Here is a 27602-nt window from a genome sequence, read left to right as displayed (position 1 = left end):
GAGTTCACACTCAAGCTGAGGACACAGATAAATTTTAGTCCGGACAAGACACAGCAGAAGTGCCTGGTTCTATCCTGAGTGGGTCAGGAAACAGGAATCTTGAAAACAGCAGAGAAAAAAAAGCATGAGCAATAACTCATAGAAGCAAGGAAGAACATGGAATATTCTGGAAACTACAAGCAGAGAAATGGGGAAGCAAGTGAGAGGGAGAGTGGAGAGGAGATGAAGCAGGATGGTATGCAAAGTTCAGATTGGAACAACGTGGCACCTATGTGATGAGCTGGTTGTCGCAGCAGCAGGAATTAGCTGCGGACGGGGACAGAGGAATGACAGTGCAGGTGGAAAGGTACCTACAAGTGCCCCATACCTTGCGATGGTAAGGGAGGTGTGTCCGGGGCTGGAGCCCAGACACATTGGGGGTGGAGAATAGAATGTAGCTGGAGCAACACTGAAAAGACAAGAAATCTACTTTATAAGCTTATCACTTACTCTGCAGAAGAACTTTTAAGTTAGATTTTTAAAATAAGTCTGTTTATAAGATTCTATTTTTAAAACTTTATTTGCATACAATGGTTCAGAAATATATTTGTTGCATAAAGAAAAGTTGTATGTGCCACCTTTATATACTCAGGAAGAATATTTATTGATATCATATAGTAAACGTGCTTTTTTGTTAGGATTAAAATATATGGTGGTTAAGTCTCTCTTAAGACCAAACTATTATGTTGGTACCAAAAGGAAAAAAATACACAATGCCTTAAAATGATTCCCCTATTAATAAAATAGCCAGCCCAGATGCTGGAGCCTGCCTCTGGTTTTATTGCTGTTCTAATAAATACTTGTCTATTTCCTTTGTTTCATACAAATAGAAAAGAGATTCTATATTGCCTAGTGCTCTTAAAATTATAAGCCAGCATCTTAGTCATTCCATAATATTAAAACGAAAACATCGTAATTCTTTTAAAGGAAAGACTGGAGGAAGATTTTCATGTCAGAATTCTTAAGGATCACGAAGAGATAGACGACCGAAAATTATCTTATATCATCATGTGTTTCAGTATATATATATGCATATATCAGTATGCTTTGTATCAGTATATATATTATAAATTACAACTCATAATACACACCCCGCAAGAAGTTATATAGAGAAAACTCTATACATTTTGTTCTCTGATTCTAAGGAGACGTTTGGTTTTGTTTTAAAAATGAGCCCATTTTTAGTTTATTTGATTATAAATAATGATACTTTATGACTAGTCATATATATTATTCTGGGGTAAACATCCAATTCACTTGATTAAACTATAGTTACTTTTTTCCTGCTGGCTTTCAGTCTTTTTTTTTTGCTGTGTCTGTTCACATTTTATATTAAAATGATTTTGTAAATGTGATTATAACCTAAAATGTTCAGTGTGTATTAAAGTACATTGAACAATAACTATTTTTTCTCAAACTTTATAAACTACCTGAAATCTAAAGAAGTAGCTAGTAAACTGCTGCGGTTACTTCTCACACGAGGGTCTTTGGCTTTTTTATAGCTGCTCTTAGCAATGCCTTAGTCCACAGAGCAGTTTTAACTTTATTATTTAAAAAAATTACAGTGCCTAGTTTAAAAATATTCTTTAGGTGCTGTCTATTATGTTCTTTTAGCATAACTATGTTCATTTTTCCCTGAGGTCTGTGTCAGCCCCGGGTGCCGGGGACAGTGGGAGCAGAACCGTTCTCAGCTAAGCTGCGCTACACGGGCCCCGAGGACCCAGACTACACAAACCTTATCAAGCTCATGGTCACGATGCCCCACATAGATGGTAGGTGGCTTGGGTAAGCAAATCCATGGGAGTGGTTTGGGCTCCTCATTACCTGGTTTATTCCACTGAATACCCAAAGTCTCCAAGGAGACGATAAAACGTTCATTTTGCAATGTCACCTTCAAGTCTTTCTGTTTCTTTCAAGTGATTCTGCTTTCTTTCTATCCTGTTTTTTAAAGTCTGACAATTTAAGCATTCTTTAAAATGAAATAAATTTATTACATTGTCCAAACATGATGGAACAAAACTTTGGTCAATGTGGTAGTTTTTACGAAATGGTACGACTGTGTCTTTAAAACTCTTGAACTTGGACTTCCAGTAAAGGATTTCAGTATCTCATTGAGCACCTTCAACATGTATTGGCTATTTCTAAGCTGGGATTTTATAAATCCAATTTATAAATTGTGTTCATTTTCTCCAGATAGGAAAGCATGGCCAGAATTTGTGAGTCGATAACTTTATCCACACTGTGAGCATTTCCCCAAATGCAGAAAACATCTTCAAGTTCTGTTCTCCTCAATTGACTTTATACCTAAATTGTTAATATTAATTTTATTACTTGGTAGTCAGTTATATTTTAAGTAGCTAAGTGAGAAGAAACATGAGGCAGTAGTAGGAATGATGGGTAGAATTTATCTTTCTCAGAAAAAAAGACATAATTCTGCTTTTTCTGCTTACTGCAAACCAAATTTGTGTTGGTGGGAGGTGGGTGGATAGAAATCTGCACCTCTTTACAGCATAATGTGGGTCCCACATATGGCCAGCCCATCTCTAGGCTCATGTTGGAGGTGTGACTCAGACATCCAAAGGGCCGAGGGGGGACCCATCAGGGAAAATCAAGCCTGTAACAGTTCCTAATGGGAAGACTGGTCCCTCATGCTACTCCTAGAGCTGACTTTGCATTCTGACATGATCAATAGCCACAGCTCCACCAGAGCATGGTAGAAGCTGACCAGTTCTTTGGTGTAGCCAGAGTTTTGCTCTGGGAGAATCTGAGAGCAAGAGGAGGGGAAGGTTCCAGGAGAACACCTCTCTTGTGCTCCTTTTTGCGGCATTGCTCATGTTAGGGCTCAACAAACTCTGGCCGCTGGGCCAAATCCAGCTTCCTTGCCTGCTTTCATATGATTCTGCAAGCTGAAAAATGCTTTTTACGTTTCTAAATGTTTGGGGAAAAAAAAAGAATATTTCGTGGAACATGAAAATCATACGAAATTACAGTCCATTGTGCATGATAAAGTCTTATTGCACAGTTATGTGAATTCTTCTGCATATCATCTGTGGCAGCTTTCAGTCTAACATGGCAGCATCAAGCAGTTGAGACGTAGACCTTATGGCCCGTAAGTCCTAAAATATTTACTATTTGACCTTTTATGCAAGAAGTTTGCCAAACCATAGCTTATACTGTATAGTGGTTGTTTTCAAATGTTTTGGTCTCAGGACATCCTTACAAATTATTTAGGATCTCAAAGACCTATTGTTTTAATGAGTTATATCTATAAACATTGACTGGATTTAAAATTAAAACTGAGGAATTATTAAACACTTATTTTTTTCGTTCATTTAAAAATAACCAATCCATTACATATTCACATGAAAAACATACTTTTAAGAAAAATGGCTGTAACTTATACATCAAAAAAAATATATTTTTTTACATTTTTGAAAATACCTTTAATATCTGGCTTCATAAAAGACAGCTGAATTATTTTATCTTATTCTGCATTCAATCTATGGCAATATATGATGACTCAGAAAAACTCCACTGTACTGAGAAAATAATGGTGGAAAAGTCAAATAATGTCTTAGATTTGTTATGAAAATAGTTTTAATGTCACAGATCTTCTGAAAAATGCCAGGGGACCCCTGGGACACCACGTTGGTAGTAATCACTGCTCTACACTATTTTATATAACACCTGTCTTCTCCAGGATAAAGAAATGATAAGTGTTCTAAATCCTTTGCTGGTGAAAATGGCAACATGATTACAATTCTTTGCAGGCATGCTCCCTGTGATTTCCACTAAAGAGCTTTCCAACTTTGAGCTCACCCTCAGTCCTGATGGCTCAAGAGTTGGAAACCACCAGTGCTCCAACCTTCTGGATTACACCGAAGTGAAGACTCACCATGGTTTCCTAACTGACGCTACAAAAAATCCAGAAGTAATTGGAGAGACGCATCCCTACCAGTACAGTTCATCTATCAGAGGCTCCAGTACCTTGCGCTTCTATCGAAACCTGAACCTGGAGGCCTGTTTGTGGGAGTTTGTTAGCTACTATGACATGTCAGAACTTCTCACTGACTGTGGAGGCACCATCGGGACAGATGGACAGGTAGGAAAACCAGTTGGCTTTGTTCAGGTATCCAGATGTGGACTAAATACCAACTCCAGTCTTCCATCTTTGTGGGGGAAAGTCATTAGGCCCGGGAGGGAACTGGCATGAGTGGTGTGAAAATTCATGTCTGTTTCTGGAACAGGGTGTCACAAGTTTAACACATTTTTTTAGCGATGGGCCCATAACATCTTTGTATCAAAAGATCACTATATAATTATTATCATAAACTCCAGATCTACTCTGATATTATAAAAGTCCAAATACTAATTTCTCTTCAAAGTATATATTATTATTTATTGTGAATATGTACAGATGTCTATGATGTGTCATAAACCATCTAAAGTGAGGATTTACAATCCTTAGGGTCAGCCCAATTTTTCTCCCTCCTTTTCTTCTTCTTCCACCTTCTATCTTTCTCTCCTTTTATCCCCTTTTCTCCACCCTAGTTTCCTCCCCTTTCCCTTCCAGTCTGCTTCATTTCCCCATCACTAACGTAGTTAAAAGTATTTTCATTAAAAGCTTATTGTCACTTCTCCTCTACGGTTGCAAACTCCTCTACATACTACAGAGACATTTACACATAAAATATACAACACACACACACAAAATTCCCACCCCTATCATCATCAACAAAGTTGTTGTCAAAATGATAAGGAAGCAAGTCTCCATTAGCAGTTATGATAGAGAATTTAAAATATGTTGGGTGTAGTTGAGAAAAATAATGAGTGTTTGAACTAAAAGCCATCCAAAGAGTTCATATAAGTCGGCTTACACATTAAAGTGTTGAATGGTACCCAAAATGTATCAGGTCTTTCAAGATTTGACCAAGTGAGGCCGATTTCATCCGTTCTATATCTCTGTGGTGTTTAAGTATAAAACAAGTAGTAGCATAAGAAAGGGGATAATAAGTGAGTATCAGTTTAACCCCACAGCAGAGCTGTGAAACCTGACACATTCAGCTGGTGCTGATGCGGAATGGGCAGCCATTCGTGCCGTCCGGAGACTATTGGACCAAGGAAATAAGACATTATCTCTGTCTCCTCTAAAAGCAGCAAAATACTCAGAAATTTGCATGGATTAGTAAAAATCCCCAAACAGCTATAAGGAGACTGTGGAATGGTGGAAAGGGCTTGGGTATTAGAATCCAGCAAATGCAGACCTAAGTTTGTCTCTGATGTTTTCTAGGTTTGTGTCCTTGGGCAAGTTACTTAAGCCCTCGGAAGTGTTACCTCTTCAGGTCCCTCTTCCCTAGTGTATCTTTGCCACCAGAAAAAAAAATATGAAAGAAAAAAGTCCTGCCCCAGAATAAATATAAAGACTTATATTAACAAATCTACCTCAGCCTTTCTCTTTATAGGTCAGATATCTCTGTTTCTTTAGCTGTTACTCACAGAGCTTATCTTCAGTCCATCTGTATTTGTATTTTTTATTTATTTATTTTTTTAGAGAGACAAAGAGCATGGGCAGTGGGAACGGGGGAGGATGCAGAGGGAGAGGGAAAGAGAGAATCCTAAGCAGGCTCCATGTCCAGCCAGGAGCAGATGTGGGGCTCATTCTCACACCCCTGAGATCATGACCTGAGGCGAAATCAAGAGTTGGACACTTAACTGACTAAGCTACCCAAATACCCCTTCAATCCATTTTTAAATCATTCCTGTTTTCTTTCCGGTTGCTCTTCTCTCAGGATCTTGCATCAGTCACAGGGTCTATTGGCATAAACAAAATTGGATATAGTAAATAGGATTACATTTTAGTTCTAGTTCTTTGTTTTTTGAGTTTTTTAAAATTCATTTATTTGTCAGAGAGAGAGAACACAAGCACGGGAGCAGCAGGCAGGGGGAGAAGGAGTCTCCCCGCCGAGCAAGGAGCCTGACGTGGGACTTGACTCCAGGACCCTGGGATCATAACCTGAGCCAAAGGCAGACGCTTAACCAACTGAGCCACCCAGGCATTCTGGTTCTAGTACTTTGTTAACCTTCACTTTGTACCATGGGGCTTTTCTGTGGCTCTCATCTAGTCTCTAGTCTGTTTTCGCCCTCAGGAATATTTTCCATCTTCTCTGTTGATCTTTTGTATCTGCAGGCCAGACAGCCTTGTCTATTGAAAACCCTGCCCTTGCCCTTGGAGGTCCTATCCTATTACATCTGCCCCCTTCCCCAGTGTCTCAAGGGCATTTTGAATACAAATCCTGTCTCTCTACTGTGTGCATCTCTCTGACCAAATCTTACCGTAAAATGCTCAGCTAAACTGACTACACTTTGCTGCGTGTGTATTTTCTTAAATCACTGGTCCTCTATTTAATTGTTTGGCTTCAGTACTTTGCCTTCCGGGATAGTCACCGGGCTGCTTCTGTGGCTGAGATGGCCGCGGTTTTGCTCCGTTAGGTGAAAACGAGCAACTGCAGGGTTTTCAGTTAAGATTCACCTGAAAGCCTTCTGTTACATAATACTAGGAATACAAGAATTATCCCGTCCGGTTCTTAACGAGTTTGTGTTATCTTTTTAAGCTGGCCCGATTGTGTTGTGAGTTTCTTCTGAAAGGAATTTTTTACTTTAACTCAACATTAATACAGTCCAATAAGATGTGTTCCTCGTGCTTAGAGTGGAGCTCAGAGATGGGCATCTCCTTTTCCACTACTTGGCTCCTTGGGCTTAAACTTTTACTTCTCCCCTAGCTGTTGATATTCTTCTAAATGACCACCTCCCCCCAGCACACACGTAACTTAAATATAGGCGAGGAGGAAGAAAAAGTAAATTCAAGTGGAAGAAATATAATTTTTTCAGATATGTCCCTACTACTCCCCATTAGTTTCAGGTTCTAGAGAAGAAGAGAAAATACCTAATAATTGCACTAACAATAAGAATAATGATTATAATAGTAAGAGCTAACAGTTATTTAATGTGTACTGTGTGCCCACCATTCTCCTAAATACTTTACATATTTCCACAAATGCTGTCCTCACAACATTCTGAAATAACTACGAATTTTCCCCCCTTTTTAGAGATGAGGCTGAAGCAAAGAGAATTCAAATAATGTGCTCAAATTCAATTCGCTCGTAAGCTGGTGCTCTTCACACATCATGATTCTTACCTGGACATTTATTTGAGTGAATTAAATGTCATTTGGGTGAATGTGAGGAATGGATGTGGTCACACATACAACTGCACGAAAGGCAAATGAACTTGTCTGTCTGTTCTCGGGACAGTAATGCTGCCCAACAGGGGTCATGAACACGTCTGCCACGTTCCATCAAACCCGTGCTGATGAAATGATGCCAGTCTCTGCCTTAGCGACTGCGGTCCGTAGCCTCAGCTGAGTACCAGCAGCTCAGGCGGAAATGAAAACGTCTCTCATGAGGCCGCACCTGAAGGAAAACAATCTAAATGCTTGGTCAACAATTCTGCTTTAGGCTTTCGTACGTTTTGCAAACTTTCACATTTCCGAATTTAGGATGGGAAAATGGGGAAAAGTAGAGGTCAACCATCAGTATGTGTAAGTGTGGTCGTAGCAGCTTTGTGGTTGTGTTGCCCACTCGTTGGACAAGCCAGGGCTGCCCCCAGTCTGTTTGTCCTCTGCCTAGTACGCACTGCCCCAGCCAAGTATGGAATAGATGTGACTGTCTCTCTTCTCGTCCTTTTCTAGACTCGCACCTCAGATCAAGATGACCATTGTACAAACAGATTTTACTCACTGGTAATTGCTTCCCCCAGGAACAACATGAACTGACTTTTTTTTTTTTCTTGTGCGTTCTTAGTGGCTAAAGCTACCTCTCTCTACAAAACATTGGCAAGTCCCTGCATTTCTCTTTGTGATTGAAAAGCTGTTTCTAACACTCTCTGAGAAAGATTCTCTACCTTCCCTAACCTCCCACCTTCAGATTATTTAACTTATGAGAAAGAGTTGCCAAACTGAAGGAATCATCTGAAATATTCAAGATAGTTCTCTATTCATAACAAATGAAATTTTATTAAGTTTAATACAGTTTGACTACAGCTAGCTTTAACTGCTATTAAGACTATTTCTCCTTTCCTCACCTTGTTCTCTGCACATTCATTCATTAAAGAAATATGAACTGAACACCTGCTCTGTGCCAGGGACCATCCCAGGCACCTGGTGAGGGCCGCAGTCAGCCAGTCACAGAGCTTAACACTCCCAACAGAGCAGAGTTGTAAGAGTCAGCCCTCGTTCCTATAAAAGTTAAGAATTTTACTTGCCAAGAAAAAGAAATGCAGACTTTTCTAATGATCTTCAATGCTAAAGTCATTTTTAATGGTTTCTAAAATACAAAAGCAGATAAATAGCAGGAAAAGAAAAATAGAAATTAAAAAAATAATACTGCTCCACTTTTTTGTGTGACAAAACAGTGCTTTGTAAATAAAAATTTAAATTGTGTCGGTGGGCAATAAAAAGCACTTGTGTTGTGAAATAGTTATTAAAGGTAAAACGAGTTTTTAAAACTGTTGGATATTTTTGGCGGTGACTTTTCTTTTGAAAGCAACGTCTTTTACGCATGAAAGCCCTCAGTTCATTCCACTTTTCAGGAGCCTGGCTATTGGTCTTGCCAGGTCAGAATCCTCACTCTTAATTTGTCAGCTAAACACCAACTGATAACATTGTTCTCGGAGGAGAAATAAGCTACAGAAATGCAACCTCAAGTAAGTTTTCACTGGAAACATCAAACTGTAATTCACTTATGAGAAGGCATGCTTTTCCATGATTTTGGAAAAGTGAATGTGTTTTTTCCTAGTTGCTTGGTTTGAGGAATAATTTTGCTTCCTTGTTACTGTGTGTTGAGATTTAAAAACATGGAAATTTAGGGTAAAAATATACTTTAGAAGTCATCTCTTTCCATCCCATTATTTTACACTTAGTATTTGGATTTACTCTTTCTCACATGTATGTTACTCTAAATCATTTTACAAAAGTAGTAAGAATCCAAAATGTGTAGCTTTCCCGGAGCATGTTGCTTCTTAGTTTGTCAACTTTGTCAGTTATTTTTTTTTATACTGTGGTTTCTTTGTTGTTTTTTAAGATTTTATTTATTTATTTGAGATAGAGAAAAGAGCACAAGTGGGAGGGAGAGGGAGAAGCAGGCTCCCCGCTGAGCAGGGAGCCCAATGCAGGGCTTGATCCCAGGACCCTGGGATCATGACCTGAGCCAGAGGCAGGCACTTAACCCACTGAGCCACCCAGGCACCCCAGTTTCTTTGTTTTTTAAGTTAGTGTAATGCTAGCACGGTGGAAAGCTGGGGAACTAAAAAAATTTAAAATAAAAAATCTTATTCCACTATCACCGTGCACAGATTTTCTAGTGCTTTCTAATGTACATACACATTTTTAATAGTAGCAGTGTAATGTTATTTATACCATCTTGTATACCGCTTTTTAACTTAACATTTTGAGCACTTTCTCACGGCAAGGAAAATTCTTAAGATACATGACTTTTGATGGCTGCGTAGTACTTTACCTTGTGGGTCATCATAACTTATTCAGCCATTTTTCTACTGTTGGCCATTTAGATAATTTCTAATTCTATTATTGTAAATATCCCATAGAATTGTCCTTAATACTGAAGAATTTGTGGACCAGTATTGACCCTACTCATTCCAGGGTCTCCCTTGTGCATCTCTGATCCCGTAGGCCTTTAGAAAGCCTTGTAATTGGACAGAAGCCAAGGTCTCTTTCTTCCAAGTGTTCCTGGATGTGTAGGCTGCTATTACTGCTAATCCCTTGGCTAAGGATTCTAACTTGTTAAAACAGTGTTCTCCACTGAGTAGCTAAGTACAGGCTTTACAGAGACTTCAAGCTATTGAGATTTATGAGCCGCCTTCACACATTCACAAACACCACCATCTTGATGATGTAGACATATTTCTGGAAACGAAAGGAGCAACAGAAAGAAATTTCAACTACTGGGAGATCCACACCAGTGGTAGCCCTCAGATAGTATTCTAACAGCTCTAGTTCAATATTCAGTCTTGAGGCGAGCACAAACCCCATATCCCACATTATGTGGGCATGATAAGTGGGGGGATATTGGATTATAAAATATTTTGAAATGATTATTGTTTTCAACCTGTGTGGTCTAATTAAAGCCCTTGGGTGGAAGAGTCTAATCAGTGCTGCCCAATAACCACTAGCCAGGTGTGGTTATTGAGCATTTAAAATTGAGATGTGTTGTTCCTGTAAAATACATACCAGATTTCAAAGACCCAGTAGCAAAAAAAAAACAAAAAACAAAAACAAAAGCCCTCAAAAATTATTTTATACTAATTGCATATTAAAATGTAACACGTTTGATATATTGGATTAAGTAACTATTCTTAAAATTAGTTTCACATGTTTCTCTTTACTTTTTGAAGTATGGCTGCTAGAAAATTTTAAATTACATGTGCGGCTCACATTATATTTTTATTGAAGAGTGCTGGTCTACATACTTGAGTGTTAGCACTGATCGTACTGAATAGTCTTGTTGACTTCTTCACAGCTTAAGTTTAACACACGTAGAATATAGCCTTGCTCAAATGAAAGTTGAAAAGGGACAGATTAAATCTAGATAGTTTTCGTTAGTACATATGTATACTGCCAACTTCTATAAGAAGCAGTGCGTATATATGCTTTCTACTTCAATAAAGCAGCATGTAATTCGGATAGCTTAAGCTGGGCGCCCGAATAAGTGAAGAATTCCGTCAACTGTGGTTTACCTCAACACTAGTCCCCGCATAGACAATATTCCGTGTATAATTTCTCTTTTAGCATACTCATTTTCCTTCTTATTCTTCCCTTCTCTTACCCATCTGAGACAGCCCGGCAGAATTTCTTTTGTGTCTTCAGCTGACATTACTTCCCCAAATATATACTTGCTGTCTGTTATTAGCCACTTAGTAGCAGTAGTAGTAGAGATTTATATCAGTGTTACCTTTTCTAGAGAACTTGCATTTTATACTTTCCCTTTAAATATGGAATTTAAAGTATCATTTGGTTTTGTTGAAGAAACTTCAAACATCTGCAAGGACATGTGAACTCCTTTGTCGTGTCACAGTTGCTTTAAGAGCAGTGTACCAGATTTAACATCTACTTCTCTTAGTATAAACAAATCCCCTAAAAAGCCCTGTGATGCAGGCTGAGAGAAAATTAAGTGCTCATTAAAATGATGTCCAGAAGTTAGACTGACAGCATTGCATTCTTCAGTTTTACAAGAATGAACAGGTAGGGAGCGTGAATGATGGACATCGTTCCATTGGCACCAGTTACTCTAGACAGAAGTTCCAAGCAGACAAAGAAGGTCTGACCGTGGTGAACAAGAAAATGCAATAAGGTGCTGTCCAGAAATGGTCAGACTCTAGGTTGCCACAAGAATCAAATGAAAGAAAATAAAAATTAGGGAGCTCTGCGCCAAGTAACTCATAGGAAGTGAATATTAGTAGTTCTCTCCAAAATAGCACACTCAGTAACACCTGATAGATAGAGTATAATGTTGGCGAAAATTATTAACACCTAGAAAGTTTAATTGGAAACTCATTCCTAAAGCCTAATTTTTAAAAGGTGATGGTTTATTAAAATCACAGGTTGAAATACTAATCTTAATTTCCTGTGACGTATACATTGACTTGAGCACTCCTCTTTACACTGGAGTGTTAAAATCCCACTACAAGATCAGGTTCTCACTGAGGGCAATCATATTGACCCTTAACAAATATTATCTCAAAGCACTTGGGTTGCAAGGCCCCTCTTGTGCTGGCCGGGTTAGCAGATGATGGGGAGTGCTAACTACTACAGAGCTAGGAATCAAATAATTTGCTTGGATGATGGTTTTCTCTTTATGTATTTTTGTAGGCGATTCAGCTTATCATTTCTTGTGATTTAAGGAATTTATTTTTTACTCAATGACAAAGTGACAAATTATTGTTATCATTCTTTGTATTGTTCACTAACACTTGTGTATGATCCTTGTTGCCAGCTCAATGTGGAGAGAGAATTAGAATGGTATTAGAAAGGCCAACTGGAACTTCTAAAGAGTATGATCTGACCTAAGTCCATCTCCTCTGGTAGAAGATAGTTATATTTGCTCAGCTCTTCTGCAGACCTATTTTGAGAATTCAGTATGATAACGTTGGGTAGGTGATCCTAGGACTGCCCTCTGCTGTGTTTGGAATGTGATGAGGTGTGATAGAGCAGAAAAGCACAGGCCAAAGGCTGGGTTCTAATACTGGCAGGGCCATTCAGAAAGCTTAAAGATTTCTGTGAGAAATTTGCTTTATTTCTTCGAACCTTAATTTTCCTCTCTTTCCTTTTCTGTACATCATCTATCCATCTGTCCATCTACCCACCCATCCACCCATCCACCCATCCAGCCAGCCATCCAGCCAGCCAGCCAACCGTCCATACACACATATAAATATAATTATGGGGGGAGTAAAAATATTAAATAGCTTTTATTGTGAACCTGGGGGCTCAATAAATAAAAACTAGTTTATCCTCCACTACTAACTGTCCTACAAAATACCTGAAGAAGGAAAGTAAAAAATTCAAAGCAAGTCACTTCGTGTCAACTAATTAATTTTGTGGCATATTAAGTATTACATGTCATTACTCAACATGTTTGCTAGATCTTTCCTTCTTTATTCTATCTTCCTTTATGTCATAACTCAAAAGTACCTTATAGCACTGTTACTTACAATAGCTCAAAACAGGAAATAACCCAAATGTCCATCACCTGATGAACAGATAAATATGTGTTGTGTATGCATGCAAAGGGGTGCTATTCAGAAATAAAAGTATTGAGATGTGCAACAACATGGATGCACCTTGAAAACATAAGTGAAAGAAGCCTGTCACAAAAGACCACATACTGTATGATGACTCCATGTACATGGAATGTCCCGAACTGGCAAATACACAGAGACAGAAAATAGGCTAGTGGCTACCAGGGGCTGGGAGGAGGAAGGAAGGAAGACGTGACTTCTAATGGGTTGAACCTCCCTTTGGAGGTGATGAAAGTGTCCTAAAATTGATTGTGGTGAAAGTTGCACTCTCCCTGAATACATGAAATACTGTTGATTTGTCCACTTTAATCACTGAATTAGATGGTATATATACTGAATTATATCTTAATAAAGCTGTTAGGAAACAAAAAGGACTGTGTGGGTATAATATGCTAAAATAATGCAATGTACTTTCAAGGTTTCTGCCGCATATCCTTTGTTGCAAAGGAAGGTAATGGTAACAACTAGTTAATTGCTCCAAAATTAAGTCGGGGGCAATAGTATAAATGCTGTCACTTCCTTTCCTCAATGGTCACTCAAAATCTCTAGTTGAGTGAAAGGAGAAAGTGGCTTATACAAAGTTAGGCTCCTCTACTTAACACTGAATCATGTTGACAGAATTTTATTGTTTTAGGTCTTAAATCTAGTGCAATCCTATGTAACCCTTCGAGTGCCTCTCTATGTTTCGTACGTGTTCCATTCCCCGGTTGGGGTGGGAGGCTGGCAACATTTTGACTTGAAGTCGGAGCTCCGCCTGACTTTTGTGTATGACACTGCCATCTTGTGGAATGATGGAATCGGCAGCCCACCAGAAGCCGAACTCCAAGGTGGGTTAATAAATTGGAAAACAAGTTTTCTTACCTATTTGAATTACTTAGGATTTTTCTTTTTTTGCCGTAGCTAAAAATAATAGAAGCAACTTTCAATAGATTTTATTTTTATATTCAGTATTTTAAGATTATTTCATTTTGTCATGGAAAAACTAACAAAATCATCTCAGTGCGTCAAATTTTGCATAACATGTGGCTGTTAAATATATCGTATACATTTCATGGGTATTTAACCCTTACAGTCGATTATAGGTGATTCATCATTTATGCATTACACCACACAGTCTATGTATTTCCTAGATTCTAGAAAACGCATAGAGGAAGTTCCAACTGAAAATAAGAAATGAACCCAAGAGGAAAACATTATACTTTTTGTTTCTGAAAATTAGATAGATCCTGGATTCTAGTTCTGGCTTCCACAGCTAACTAGCTGTGTGATCTTGAACATACTGCTTAACCTTTGTGGCACTCAGTCTGTTCTCAAAGGTAGACTAGACTTCTAATATTCTTTTTATTTTGAAATTCTATTATTCTGCAATATTTTAGCTGAACATCGTGGAACAGTGATGGTAAGTACAACTAACTGCTGAGCCCATAAGCTTCTGCCAAACTCTGTTTCAATCTCCGTATCAGAATAATAATTCGAAGTCCACAAGCATAAAGCCGATTTAGCTATCCATAGAGTGAGTACTGGTTCTTTTCAGGCACATGCTATACTGTTTTGCTTCCATGCCTATCTGAGCATCATGCCTGCCCTACTCTTTAAGAGCCAGAGGGGAAGTACTATTGACAGTGCACCAAATTTGCTATCTTAAACAGATTAAGATTGCCTTCAAGCTATGTGAAAGGTAACATGATCACCTGGAGTGATCATCCCAGATTATTTTATATTTCAATGTTTTAGTTACATATCTTGCCTTAGAAAATGTATATTTAAGGAAACTTTAATGTGGATCCATGTTGTGGTTCTCAAGTTCTACATAAGGATCTTATGGTTCCTTCTTATCTCTGGAACCAACTTTGGTCAAGTTGCTCAAAGTTTTGGAAAACCTCCAGAGTTTTTATTAAGTCTGTAAAATTTGGAATCGTTCTGGAGAACACAAACCCACTTCCATGTCCAAATCTTCAAAACTTGACAGTTTTACTGTGTCTCTTAATTTACAGCTTCATTTATGTAGACTGATGCCTTTAGGGGGGAAAAATCTTGGTCTATTGTAATCAGTCTGTGTATTTCATGTTGGCCTCACTCATGTTACCTGATTCTATTTTGCTTCCCTTCTTGACACCTTTTCTTGTTAGAAAACAAAGCAAAACAAGCACAACACTTCTGCTTCTCTTATCACTCAGAATTCTACTGATCACAGCCTTTGGCTAGAATGCTTAAAGATGAGACGGATCGAATTCAAATTTGGAAAAACTCCTGCATGTAAGGAGTCCCTGGTCACAAAAATTTCCACTCTTGTGCACTATCCCCATGTAGGTTCTCTCTACCCAACGAGCATGCGCATCGGTGAAGAGGGGCGCTTGGTGGTGAACTTCAAGACGGAGGCTCAGTTCCACGGTTTGTTCGTGCTGTCCCATCCCGGTAAGCCCTGTTGTCCACTAGGAGCCACTCCCTGTACCACAGGACATGGATATTCTCCATACCCCACACTCCCAGATGAGCTTCGAAACCCTTAATTTCAAGTGAATTGTCAATGTGACTTATCCACAGAAGGGCTTGATAATTGCACAGCTACATCTCAGAAGCTACAAAACCATCGTTATCGACATACACTTTTAGAGCAAATACAGATGATGAAAGTAAATCTAAAGGAAAACTCTGCTGAGTTCATTTAAGTGGAGTTTTCCTTAAAGAGCATAGCAATCCCAATCCCCTTCTCTACCTCAGTTCTGTTGCATAAAAAGTTGAATTTTAAGTCATTTGTTCAGCAAGCACTTCTCTGTTCACAAGATATTGTAAGAAGCCTTTATAATAGGGCCAGAAGTGGCACTTCACTATGATACTTACATTTCAGACATGTTAACTAATCATCTTTAATAAAGATTGGCTGTGCCATTTTACTAATTGACGCACTGTGCTTTGAATACCAATAAGGAAGCAGTCACTAAAGTCCACTGTCCAGGCTTGCTTTTAAATATAAAGGACATTTCATTAGAAATATTTTTTTATTTGACTCTCCATATCACTAAATGTATTTTGCATATTTTGCCCGTTTGCCAACTGTTGTCAGATTGGACGGGAACAAAGTTCACTCGCGGTCTTCTCAGGCCTTCCTTTCTCTGGGCTTGAGCTCCATACAAAGGAGAGAAGAGGCCGAAAGTCAGAAGAGGAAGAGGGTTCATTGTATTTTTATGAGGCTGAGCTATAAGAACTACCGACCCAAAAAGAATCATTTTGTTCTATTATAATTGACAGTTCTGGAAAATAAGGATTTCTTGGTCTTCACAGGTCCCTTCCACAAGTCTACCTTTCTAATACACTGAATCTGTGTTTAGACACAATTGCAGGCAATCTAATTAAAATTAGATTCCGTTTATAAATTGCATTTGCCCAGCTGTGTGGCTGCTAAGAGACTAAAGCTCCGCTCATAGCTTCGGTGCACAATAAATTATGTATTCACAGCAGCTTTTACGGCACTACTGTGCCTTCCCTGGAAATAGCCCCGAACCGTTTGAGCATTTCTGCACAATTGTCTTTTGACGGAATCACAGAGTGGAAGAGGCACTGAATTAGGAATCAGAAGGCACACATCCTAGCTGTGTCATCTTGGGAGAGTCACTATGATCGGTCTCAGCCCCCATTCTCTAGGCGGGGGAAAATGAGGATAGTTATACCAACACTGGGGCTTTGAAGCCTTAGTATTAAGAATAAAAGCAAGCAATGTACGATCAGGTGCTTTGAAAACCCTAAGCTGTTAGGCATTCTTACAACCGCTTTACCTTTATTCTTATTGGCACTTGTCTAGCGTCCTTCACGAGCTCAATGATCATGTCCGCTGATCATCCAGGCCTGACCTTCTCCCTGCGCCTCATAAGGAGTGAACCGACCTATAACCAGCCAGTGCAGCAATGGAGCTTCGTGTCTGACTTTGCAGTAAGTGACTCAGGCTCTTACTTAATTTTCCTTTTCTGCTGCCTTGGACGACACCTCAGATGCTTAAATGAAAAACATGAATGTCCTCCCTTCTCCTTCAAGGTACGTGACTATTCAGGGACTTACACAGTGAAGCTGCTGCCTTGCACCACTCCATCGCATCAAGAGTACCGCCTGCCAGTCACCTGCAACCCCCGAGAGCCTGTCACCTTTGACCTCGACATACGGTTCCAACAGGTGCGTCTCTTGCACTTATTTTCCCACGACTTCTCGAATCCCACTTTATGAAGGTCATGGCTTACTTGTATCGGTAAAAAAAAGAAATTCACACCGTGACTTTAATTCTCGCATGCTGAAAAGAAAGGAAGTCAGACAGGAGGGAAGCAAGAGAAGGAAGGAGGAAAGAACTGCCCTTTATCTGCCGTTGGTTCAGGATGTAAAATCCAGAGTTTAAGAGTACTCAAGGGTTATTTTTTTTTCTTACATGATCTTGTCTCCTCCTGGAGTTCGCTACCTTGGAGACTTGAGATTTTTCCCTGGAGTTCTTCTGCACGTCTTTGCCTTGTTCTTAAAATAAATACCCTGTAGTTCATGCCATGTCAAAGTACCTAATTGCCAGTATATAATAAAAGAGATATGATGGCACTTTTTGTCCAAAGACTTATACTAAGTGTTGCACTGAGCGTGATATGAACAAGTCCCGTACATACCCTGCGAAACCAATGGGAAGAACTCACGTAACGCTATTTAGTCCCAGTCAAAACGTTTGCTTCTCACGAAGGACAAAGCCAGTGTTCCGGTTTCCTACATTGGTTGGTCCGGATGTGAAAGTTGCAGTGCAGTCCTTCGTTGTCTGCACGTCCGCGTACGGCACGTGTGTGTCTGTGAGTAACGCATTTGCTCCCCGCCAGAGCAGTTGACAACCCGTAAAAGGGCTTTTCCCGTTGGTTTTAGGTCAGCGATCCGGTGGCAGCTGAGTTCAGCCTGAACACCCAAATGTACCTCCTCTCCAAGAAGAGTCTCTGGTTGTCGGACGGCTCCATGGGATTTGGGCAAGAGAGTGACGTCGCCTTTGCAGAAGGTATGCGTTCCACAGTGAGACATCGGCTCGGTTTGCCCCTGCAACTGTTGTGCTTCGCTTTACTGGGATCATGTGTGAGAGGGGAAATTATAACCTCTGGTTATGCTTCTGAGAATGTTACTGGGTCTTTACCACTTTGGCGGGGATGGCGTAGGACCACTGAAATTGGAAATATGTTACTGGATGTTTTTCTTCTGGGGAAATTAATCTCTATTTCCCTTACCTACGTGACTTTTGGAACAAATCTAGGGTTTTTTTCTTGAATCCTCTTTCAAGGCGCATAGACTCAAATACTAAAGCTACTCGAGACTGTAAATGCCTCACGGGCGAGGGTTATATCTGTCCTGCTCAGTGGCGTGTTCCTGGCACCTAGCAGAATGCCTCACACACGTGGTGGGAGTTCAGTAATAGCTGTGAAATAGATGATTGAATACAAGGGAATTTCCGCAAACTCTTTCAAATAAAGCCAACTCAGCTTTTTATCAGTATTTTCTTTTCTATATACTTTATTCGTCTGCATCCTGCCAAGTAATTTATTTATATAAAGCAGACTTTAGACCACAGTGGAATTATGAATATGAAATATAGGCCAAGCCTTGAGGTTATTCCCTCTACTGACTGAGCATGTGAGGGTCGGTAAATCCGCAGTCACTTGTGGTCAGTCCCCAGAGTGGTCTCATCTGAGGCCTGGGAGTGGGTGACATCCTGAAGGTCTTCCAACATTCCATGGCAGATTAGGAAAAGAAGGAAGTGCTCCCTAAGGGCTTCATTGTCACCAGTGGTTTGCAGTGTCACATCGGCGCGCCTTACCACGTAACAGAAATGACATTTCCGCGTGTCTGTTTCAGGTGACATCATTTATGGGCGTGTCATGGTAGATCCCGTCCAGAATCTGGGTGACTCCTTTTACTGCAGCATTGAGAAGGTGTTCCTGTGCACTGGAGCTGACGGCTATGTTCCCAAATATAGTCCCACGAATGCAGAATACGGCTGCTTAGCTGACTCTCCTTCACTCTTATATAGATTTAAAATTGTGGTAAGCGCTTTGACCCAAGCAGTGAACTAGGTAGATGATCAAAGTTGAATGTTTTTGTCTGGTATTTAAAACAAAATATCTTTTCAAATGAAACGAAATGGTGACATTTTCTGGTAATCTGTACTTGCACAAACCTAAAGAAACCAGTCTGTACTTGCAAAAGTTGGCGTTATCTACAGCACTCCTCATTTTCTTTATTGCTTAAAGGACAAAGCTCAGCCAGAAACACAAGCCACCAGTTTTGGAAATGTCCTGTTTAATGCCAAGCTGGCAGCGGATGACCCCGAAGCTATTCTCTTAGTGAATCAGCCTGGATCCGATGGGTTTAAAGTCGACTCAACACCACTCTTTCAGGTGGGCCAGTAATAAGCCACTTACAACAGCTCTGTGAGTGCATGCAAACTACTTAATATTGGGATGATCCAGGTGTCTCCTGTTAAATGGCAGTGACAGTAACATTGCATCAGTAATAGTAACATTGAATAAGGTAATGTAGGTCAACCGCACAGGACCGTAGTGGGCACGTGGTGAGCATTCTGTAGACCCTGGCTATGATTATTTTTATTAGTGCATTCATATCATTTTAAGTCTATGTGTAATGAAGGTCCTTATTCAGCCTGGAATATAAATCTAAGTCTGATGTTCGGAAACTCTGCTTTTCTTATTCAAAACTTCCTTCCTGCAGACTTTTCATAACCATCTTTATCACAGTGAACTTAATGAACTGCTGGATTCAGAAAAAGAAGTGTGCACAGCTCATAAATCTGCACTCTCAAAGACTTTATAAACCAAGACAGACTATCCCGACCTAGCAATAGACAGTAGAAAGGGACGCAGGCCACCATAACACTGAGCAGACAAATGAGACCAATTCAGCGATGTGTTCCCACTGTGAATCCTTGGGGCAAGTACACCTTTTCGGAAACTTCCTGAAAATCGTCCACACAGGTGGGCTGCAGACATGATATCTGTATTCATCCTAAAGAAGGAATCTTAAGGAAGCATATTTGTTACTCTGAATAATTTTTTTTTAATTATTCACTGTTAATTCTCAGAGTATCAGACCCCTTCTAAATCCTGAGGGCTTCAGAGAGCATCAGAAATTTCCCTTCTTTCCTTCCTAGAAAAGCAGGGAACGGACCTGCTCTGTAGTGTTATATGTAAATATGCAACCAGATGTACTGGAAGAGAGTCTTGAGGGTCAGAAGCTCCGAGTTCTAGTCCTGCCTCTGCCACTAACTAGTTGAGTGACATTGGCAAGTTCCATAACTGCCATGCATCCTCCTTTACCCATTTTTAGATGAATAAGTTAAAACCATGCTACAAGTCACAGATTACCAAATATTTACCGGCACACACTCCCTCAAGAGTCGCACGAAATATTTCAGTGTGCTTTACACAAAGCCTTGCATATACTGTAGCACGCAAAACTATGCAGTACGTTAATTCTGCAGACTAAAGTAAATGAGCAGTTATCGTCGCTGCCATTATTTTCTCTTGCAGGAGTCGTGAATCAGGTTGGTGTGGTATTTAATTTTCTAACAAAGAGAGTTGCGTTTTCCAGGTCGCCCTGGGCCGGGAATGGTACATACACACGATCTACACAGTAAGATCAAAAGACAGCGCCAATCGAGGCATCGGCAAAAGAAGCACCGAGTACCAGCACCACTCTTTAGTGAGTGCGGGGAAGCCGCAGGCGATGAGCCAGGCCCGGAAGAGGAGGGAGGTCAGGAGCCCGCCCCCGCTGGCGTGGGAAATTGGGGCTGACAACAACCGGGGGACGAACATCCAGCACATTGCCCTGGACCGCACCCACAGGAAGCAGGTCCCCCAGGGGCGAGTTCCTCCCGACGGCGTCCTGCCCCGCGAGCTCAACCGGCCCAGCTCTGACGTCAGCCTGGTCACCGTGGTTGGAGGCGTCGCGGTGGCATTACTCACCGTCTGCCTTGCCGCCATCACAGCGATGCTGTGCAGGAGCCAGAAGGGCACCAGGAGGAAGGACGCTCTGAAGGGCTCCGGCAGCAGCAAGCCCATGATGCCCCCGCAGAGCCACCACAGCGACAGCTCAGAGGTTTGAGGAGCACAGGTGGGATTCAGCCTTTGCCTCCAAGGGCCTCAGAAAGACGGTAGGAACCCAAATGCTTCCGTCAGTGGTGGAGAATTGGGGACTTCGGTTACGAAGCTGCTCAGAGGACCTGACTGTACTGATGAACTTGGATTTGAATTCTGTCTGCTCTTTCATGCATCAGAGAACAATTTCAGACCACAGGCCACGTCTTTCCTCTGGCCCGGGAGGTGCAACCATGTATTCACGTGTACACACAGCCATCCGTGGATGGCCAGGAATGGACTTCTCATTTTAGGCATTTTCTCTACACACTGGAGACAAATCTATTCAGAGGTGCTGCAGACTCTCTCAGAAGTTTAAGAGGAGTCTATTGTTGCTGTATGAGTATGAATCTGGAAGGTGCAATTATCACATTGTTTATTCATTATATAACAGTTTATTACTAGAAAGGTTTTAATGGGTAGTGTGCAAGAATGATAAACACACTGTTGATTATGACAAGTTTTCTAATAAGTGAAGACAGCGTGGAATTGTGACCAGGGGTGGCTCAACCCATAATTCACCTTTTCTACTACACGGGAGGGAATGGAAGGAAAGGTAGAGGGAAGGAACTCACTAGGTTGGATTTGAGTTGTTTCTCATCCTCGTCAGAGCCTCCTTGCTTTATTTGCTTATTTAACTTTAAATTAAACCAAAGAATATGTTAAGTCTGGAAGAGCTTGTCGAAGAAAGACTTTCCTGTTACATAGTGAGAAGTAGTCAAGTTCTTGCATAATAATATACCTTATTGGTGCTCAACACTTGTGGGAAATGAGAGGGTTGGTGGAGTTTTGATGATGAAGAAGAAATGCTATACAGTTAGATTCACATTTATAAGACAATGTTCTCTAAGAAATGAGCCTAGATATTTGCAGTATTGAACCCATAAATGATAAAGAAAAATATCATTACAGGTGGTGGAGGGAGAAAGTGGTATTTATTAATATAATGTGTTTAACCAAAGTGCCTCTTCTACATACTTTATGGAATTAAAGAACATTCTGACGGATGATACATGAGGTTAACCCTCAGAGTAGCATAATCACACAACAATGTCCAGAATTTAAATTGGCCGTAGGACATTTTATGAACTTTCTAGTAGGCATGTGGTCTAAAAATGGGAATCTCTGTCACTGTGATTCCAGAGATGGCCTTGGAGGTGCCGTCTTCTTTGATCCAGGAGGAGAGCAGCGTTCTTTGACATCTCCAGTTCAGTGAGCTGATGCAGCGAGGTCCCTCTCAGTATCTGAAAATATAATGTGTAACACTTCTTACAGTGCTAACACCCAAGAAACTTAGTGAGCTTGCTTGGCAAGCCTCCCATAGCCTTTCTGAAAAAATGCACTCTCACCAAATGGCAGAAATTTCAGTTGGAAAGGGAAGGAAAATGTCAGTAGTCTAATGACCAAAAAGCTGGTGAATATATTTCAAGCAAATTTAGGGTCAGGAGGAAAAGAACGGTGCTTAAGGACTAACTAACCTCACGTGTTGCCTGGAATCTTTTCACTTGCGTCCATAGCCTGGCCACACTGGACAGCCTAGTACAATGGATCTCATCTGGTGTCCGTGGGCACCAGCCATCTCTTTACTGGGAAAAGGAATCTAAATTGGGCTGAGAGAGAGATGAAAAGTGTCTAATTCTCACCTCTCTTCTTTTGGGCAGCTCTGCACTTCACATTCAGAGTCTTTCAAAGAATATGGTAGACTGGCGTCTCCTTCCATTGGGGAATTTACGGATATCACCTATAACTCCAAGGTCCCCCAAAGGACTTACTTAGACGTACTGTCTAGCCCAGGAGTTCATTTGTCAAATAAACATGAATGCTTTTGTAATTATCCCCTTTTCTTCTGCTTTGCCTTCTAGCAGACGCTTAGTTACTTCTGTAGCGACCTCATAACTTGTCAGGAATGAGCATGAGTTAAACCGCTTCAAACGGTCTGTGGACTTTTCATGACTTAGCACTGGATTCAATTCACTTAGACTGTTAGAAGTACTCGCCATTGACTTTATGTTCCTGTAGGAGTTCGGATGGCCCAGAGCTTGACCCTCATGCAATCTTGAGCTTCTCCGTCACTGAATATAGTCATCAGTGAAGCACCGTTACAACAAATCTGTTTTGAGCCTTTGGGCCACACTGGTTTGATATCAAATTTTACTGTACAATTAGTTTTTCTAATGAGACTGCCATATATAACTTGGAGGGCTTATAAAATACAGAACATGTCTATCCTTTCCTAACGAAGAAAAGTTTCTTCTTCTTCGCCCATTCCTTCTCTTTTTCTCTCCCTTTCTCTCTTCTTCCTTTCCTTCCTCTCCTTGAAAAACAGAGTCTGTGGGAAATAGGCAGATATCACTTTAAGTATAAGCTTGTATTTCGGCATCATTTTCTTTATATCTATTTACTTAATGTGTGATTTTATATACATTAATCATAAAAAACTCTTTTTAGTGAAAAAAAGAACCAGCAAAAATGCTTTATTTTTCAATAAAACAGAGCCTTTTTTCCAGTCTTTTGTTTTTAGAGAATTATGCTGGTATTATCAGAACAATTACATAAAATAACTCCCCATAGACAACAGGATGTAAGCTATAATAACTCCTTGGGTACCCGGTAGCTTCTGACCCTAATTAAAACTATATAATTGAAATTGTATTGCATAGTAAGTCCAAAGCACAAAAATATTTATGAAGACTTAGCGGCTCTCTTAGCATATGAACTATGAAGCATTACAATGCATAATTACGTTTTAATGACGGTTTTATTTATTCCAGTTCATTCCCTCTGTTAACATTTACTCAGTGCTCACCTAGGATTAGCCACTTTGAGAGTTTACATAGAAATCAAGCTGTCCTCCCTGGGTCCAGGCTGGTTATAATCCAATGTGGCTCTTCCTTTAGACTCGAGGGATTCTCCACTGGACCAAGAACAAGCCAGGCATGTCTGTGAACCACAACTTAAAAATCTCTCCAGAGCACCGACAGTGGAGTCTACTCCTTTTCATCTAAAAGAACCCCACATTATGGATCATCGTGATCACAGATCTAAGGCAAAATATTTCAGATCAATAATTCAATGGAATCGCTCTTCACAAATCTACACAGAAGGGTTCATTGCAGGGATATGGGTAGCCCTGCATATTCTGTTCCTCTTAATGGAGGACAGGCCCACTTCATTCCAAGAATGGGATCTAGCACATAATTCTCATTCCCATCCATTAACATCCCCAAACCTCCTGACGTGCACCCTCGACGACACCCACGGTGTTTGAACGGCATGAGTAAAGGTCAACTAGAATTCCTCCGCCGCGCTCCTGCATAGCATTTGTGATATGAAGGACCTCCTCTAGGCTCAATATGAAGGGATTTAGTTCTGTAAGCGGCAAACAACTTCTTTATCAAGTCATCATACCTCTTAAGTCTTTTCCAGGGTACCAACTCCAAGGTCAACTTTAAAAAATAGAAACGGACCTGCGCGAAAATCGCGGAGTCTCCCCTCGTACAAATTGGTGCTAAGGCTTAAATAGTCCTAGACTGAGAAACGATAAAGTAGCAATAACAGCAAAATGTAATGACATATAAAGTTGGAAATTTGATTTCTGCTACCATTTTGAGAATATCTATTTAGTTTTGACTTAGAAACCAAGTTAGTCCTTTAAAAGAAAAAGAAAAAATTCTTTAAAGATGCAAGTGTTTTACAAATTTGAAATTTACTTAATTGTGTTCATTTGAAAAGAAGGGAGCTATGATTCTTTGAAACTCTTTCTTCTAGCCAGGAGAGCAATAAAAAAGGAAGAAGACTTGTCTTTACTAACTGTAGGACAAATGATGAATAGGGCTCAAGTGTTCAATCGGTTCGACGGCCATGGCTTAGAAATGTGTAATTTGCAGCGAACTAGAAATAGTATTATCTGGCGCACACACACACACAGGCACGTGTGCATATAAAAACAACCAAAGACCTCATTTCTAGAAAAAGATGACCCTAAATAGAGTTTTAACTGAAATGGTACATATGGAGATTTTCAAGAAGGCCAACAGAATGGTCATTTGTGTAAACATACTATCGTGGGATTTTCTTTGACATTACTTCTAAGGTTACTATGTTTCCTTAAGATTTTTTTTAGAATTGATACCAGTGTTGCCTGGTGATGACATAAAAATTTTCAGAAAATACTATCCATAGGTTCATAGTTTCCCTCACTGTCTATTTCTCCTTGTTGCCATGTCCTTTGATGTTAAGAACGGAAGACTGAAATGTTGGTAGTTATTTTGCTTTTAATAAGAGATTCTAAAATAGAAGTGCTTGATATTTTTCTAAAGTTTACACCAGAAAAAATATACAGAAACTTTTTAGATAAAAGAAAGCTGGTTCTCTCTTGAGCTGAGTTGATATAACAAACTATACTAAATGTGAGCCTCTCTCGAATTTAATTTTATCGGGAAAACAAATCAGAGTATTGAATTGGCAGACTTGTAACAGTTTTGCTCTCTTCCCTATCTTTCAAGTACATCTGTTACCTTTTCCTAATATCTGTTTGTGTGTATGCTTTTGTTTTTCAGTATTGTGTTTTACTTAAGAGCAACAACATCCAGAAGAAAAAACCAAAACCAAAACCCTGCTGTAGCAACGACGTCTCCTCCTACTTTCCTTCCTCCCTCCCACCCTTCCTTTCTTCCTTCCTTGGTTCCTTTTCTGTACAGACCAGCTTTTTTTCTTCCTCTGGGATTTGTTTATCATCCTTCCAGTAATGCTCCCCTTTTAGTTTGGAAACCATTGCTGTTTTCACTAGGTAATTAGCATTCTCATTCATCTGAAAGCTAGTAAGTGAGCCCAGCATTTCTGCAACGTCCCTCTTTATAAAATGTTAAGGCTTTTGGATGATGGAAAGAAGAACTCCCTTCAAAAGATCAAAAACATCATATTGAATAATGTGATGACAATCTGTGCTTTGATTTTCTCTCAGTGAAGGTTCAACACTGACATTTAAGCTACACACACACAAAAATCCCTTTAAGGGTTTAACTGAGCAAAAATGAAAGGCCAGAGAGCACATATCCGAAGCTGTTTTGCATGATTGAATACTTTGCAATGAAATAAACAGCAAAAAAAAAAAAAAAAAAAAAAAAGAAAGAAACACACACACACACACATACTGGTAAAATGTTAACAGCATTGAAGGGTTTTAAATTGTAATCATTAAATGCACAATGTTCCTTTCACTATTAGCCAGATGTTGCCTATGTTGATGGTGTGATTCCTTGAATACTTTAAGTGAATCTCTAATATAGATATTAATTTTTCCAATGTTTGGATCATCCCTTCTTATAAGAATTGTCAGTACTGTGCCTTAGAAAAGAAGAAAGAAAAGAGAGAAATGTGAATTTTTAAGAACTAACATTAATAGTAAAGAGCATTCTAATACAAATCACTTAAAATACAGAAAAGCAATTACTGGGAAGAATAAAAGATAATTTCTGTAAGGGCCCAAATGAAGCACATTACAAAAAGAAGTACAAAGCCGAGTCTCTTTCTGTGGTTTCAGGAATTCAAGCTTTTGGCAAGGTATTTTTTAAGCCCATTTGTCTCTAAAAGAAAACTTCAGCCTGGACAAGGAGTTGTGTGTTTGATAATTGTATTAAGTGCCTGCTTCCTTCCCCAAAGCCCTCCAAAACACTCAGTAAATTTATATTTATCTAGCCACTGAGTGACATATCTGTGTGTAATGGAATTATTCGCAAAGCTTAATGGCCTTTGTGATTTTCCCATGGGAATTCTTTAAAAATGAACAGGGTCTAGTTTTTGTTGTTGTTTTTTATTTACTGGGGTACTTCATGTTTGCTGAATATTGAAGCTTATCCCTGGGAAACCAATTATGCCAATAATTTGGAGCCATTCAATCTTCCACCCATGTCTAAAATAATTCTTACTGCCACTTGTGTTGCATAACTACCACTGTTTTCCTTCGAAATATATCACGTTTGATATAAATAAAGCCCATATAAACATAAATGTGTTAACACAGTCAAGTTATTGTGGTTCATTCTGCAACTTTTATTTACACTAAAATCCGAGAGTTCCTGTAGTCTGCAATGAGTGTCTGTTGTTTCCATTCTGGGCCTGAAGCCTGAGGGCCTGCAGGCTTCCAGAATGGGCCCCGTGCTCCCAGTACCTCTCTGATGCCAGTGGCAAAATATTGCGGCTCCTTGCCAGAATCTACCTGCAGGATCTTAGTGCTTACTCTCCGGTTGTAGCAGGTGCCGACATAGCCGGAGGCCTGCCGGGGGCAACGTCTACACTCAGAAGAAACCGTATATTTAGGTGAGTAACTCTGTCTCAGGGAGCAGGGTGTCTAGACCCCACTACAGGTATAAAACCCTGCCCGGCTGCACTAATGAGGATGAGTTAACTGGTCGGATCCATTGCTGGGGAGCTTCCCAGACAAGGCAGACCAGTTGTCTTTATGCAAACTTCACTCAAGTCGGTAATCATTTGACTTATTATACGGTCAGATTTTTAATAGGTGGTCACCACTATTTAATA

The 27602-nt window shown here is 40.0% G+C and overlaps 1 protein-coding gene across 2 annotated transcripts in view; it reads left to right on the top strand.

The window, feature by feature from the left end:
- FREM2 (FRAS1 related extracellular matrix 2) overlaps window positions 1-27054 on the top strand; it is a 157464-nt gene extending 130410 nt beyond the window's left edge. The window contains exons 15-24 of one of the 2 annotated variants that reach the window (XM_026493172.4): window positions 1680-1811; window positions 3810-4141; window positions 13544-13736; window positions 15220-15324; window positions 16709-16836; window positions 16939-17073; window positions 17791-17917; window positions 18766-18953; window positions 19161-19307; window positions 20518-27054. In XM_026493172.4, the coding sequence (XP_026348957.2) occupies window positions 1680-1811; window positions 3810-4141; window positions 13544-13736; window positions 15220-15324; window positions 16709-16836; window positions 16939-17073; window positions 17791-17917; window positions 18766-18953; window positions 19161-19307; window positions 20518-21030 (2000 nt within the window). In that variant the 3' untranslated portion in view covers window positions 21031-27054. The remainder of the gene's footprint in view (window positions 1-1679; window positions 1812-3809; window positions 4142-13543; window positions 13737-15219; window positions 15325-16708; window positions 16837-16938; window positions 17074-17790; window positions 17918-18765; window positions 18954-19160; window positions 19308-20517) is intronic. The other variant, XM_057308998.1, reaches the window with a different exon arrangement.
- The last annotated feature ends 548 nt before the right edge of the window (window positions 27055-27602 follow it).

The sequence above is a fragment of the Ursus arctos genome, unplaced genomic scaffold, assembly GCF_023065955.2.
Source record: "Ursus arctos isolate Adak ecotype North America unplaced genomic scaffold, UrsArc2.0 scaffold_10, whole genome shotgun sequence".
NCBI lineage: Eukaryota > Metazoa > Chordata > Mammalia > Carnivora > Ursidae > Ursus > Ursus arctos.
The sequence above is the reverse complement of the archived record's forward strand: the minus strand, read 5'-3'. Positions and strand labels throughout refer to the sequence as shown.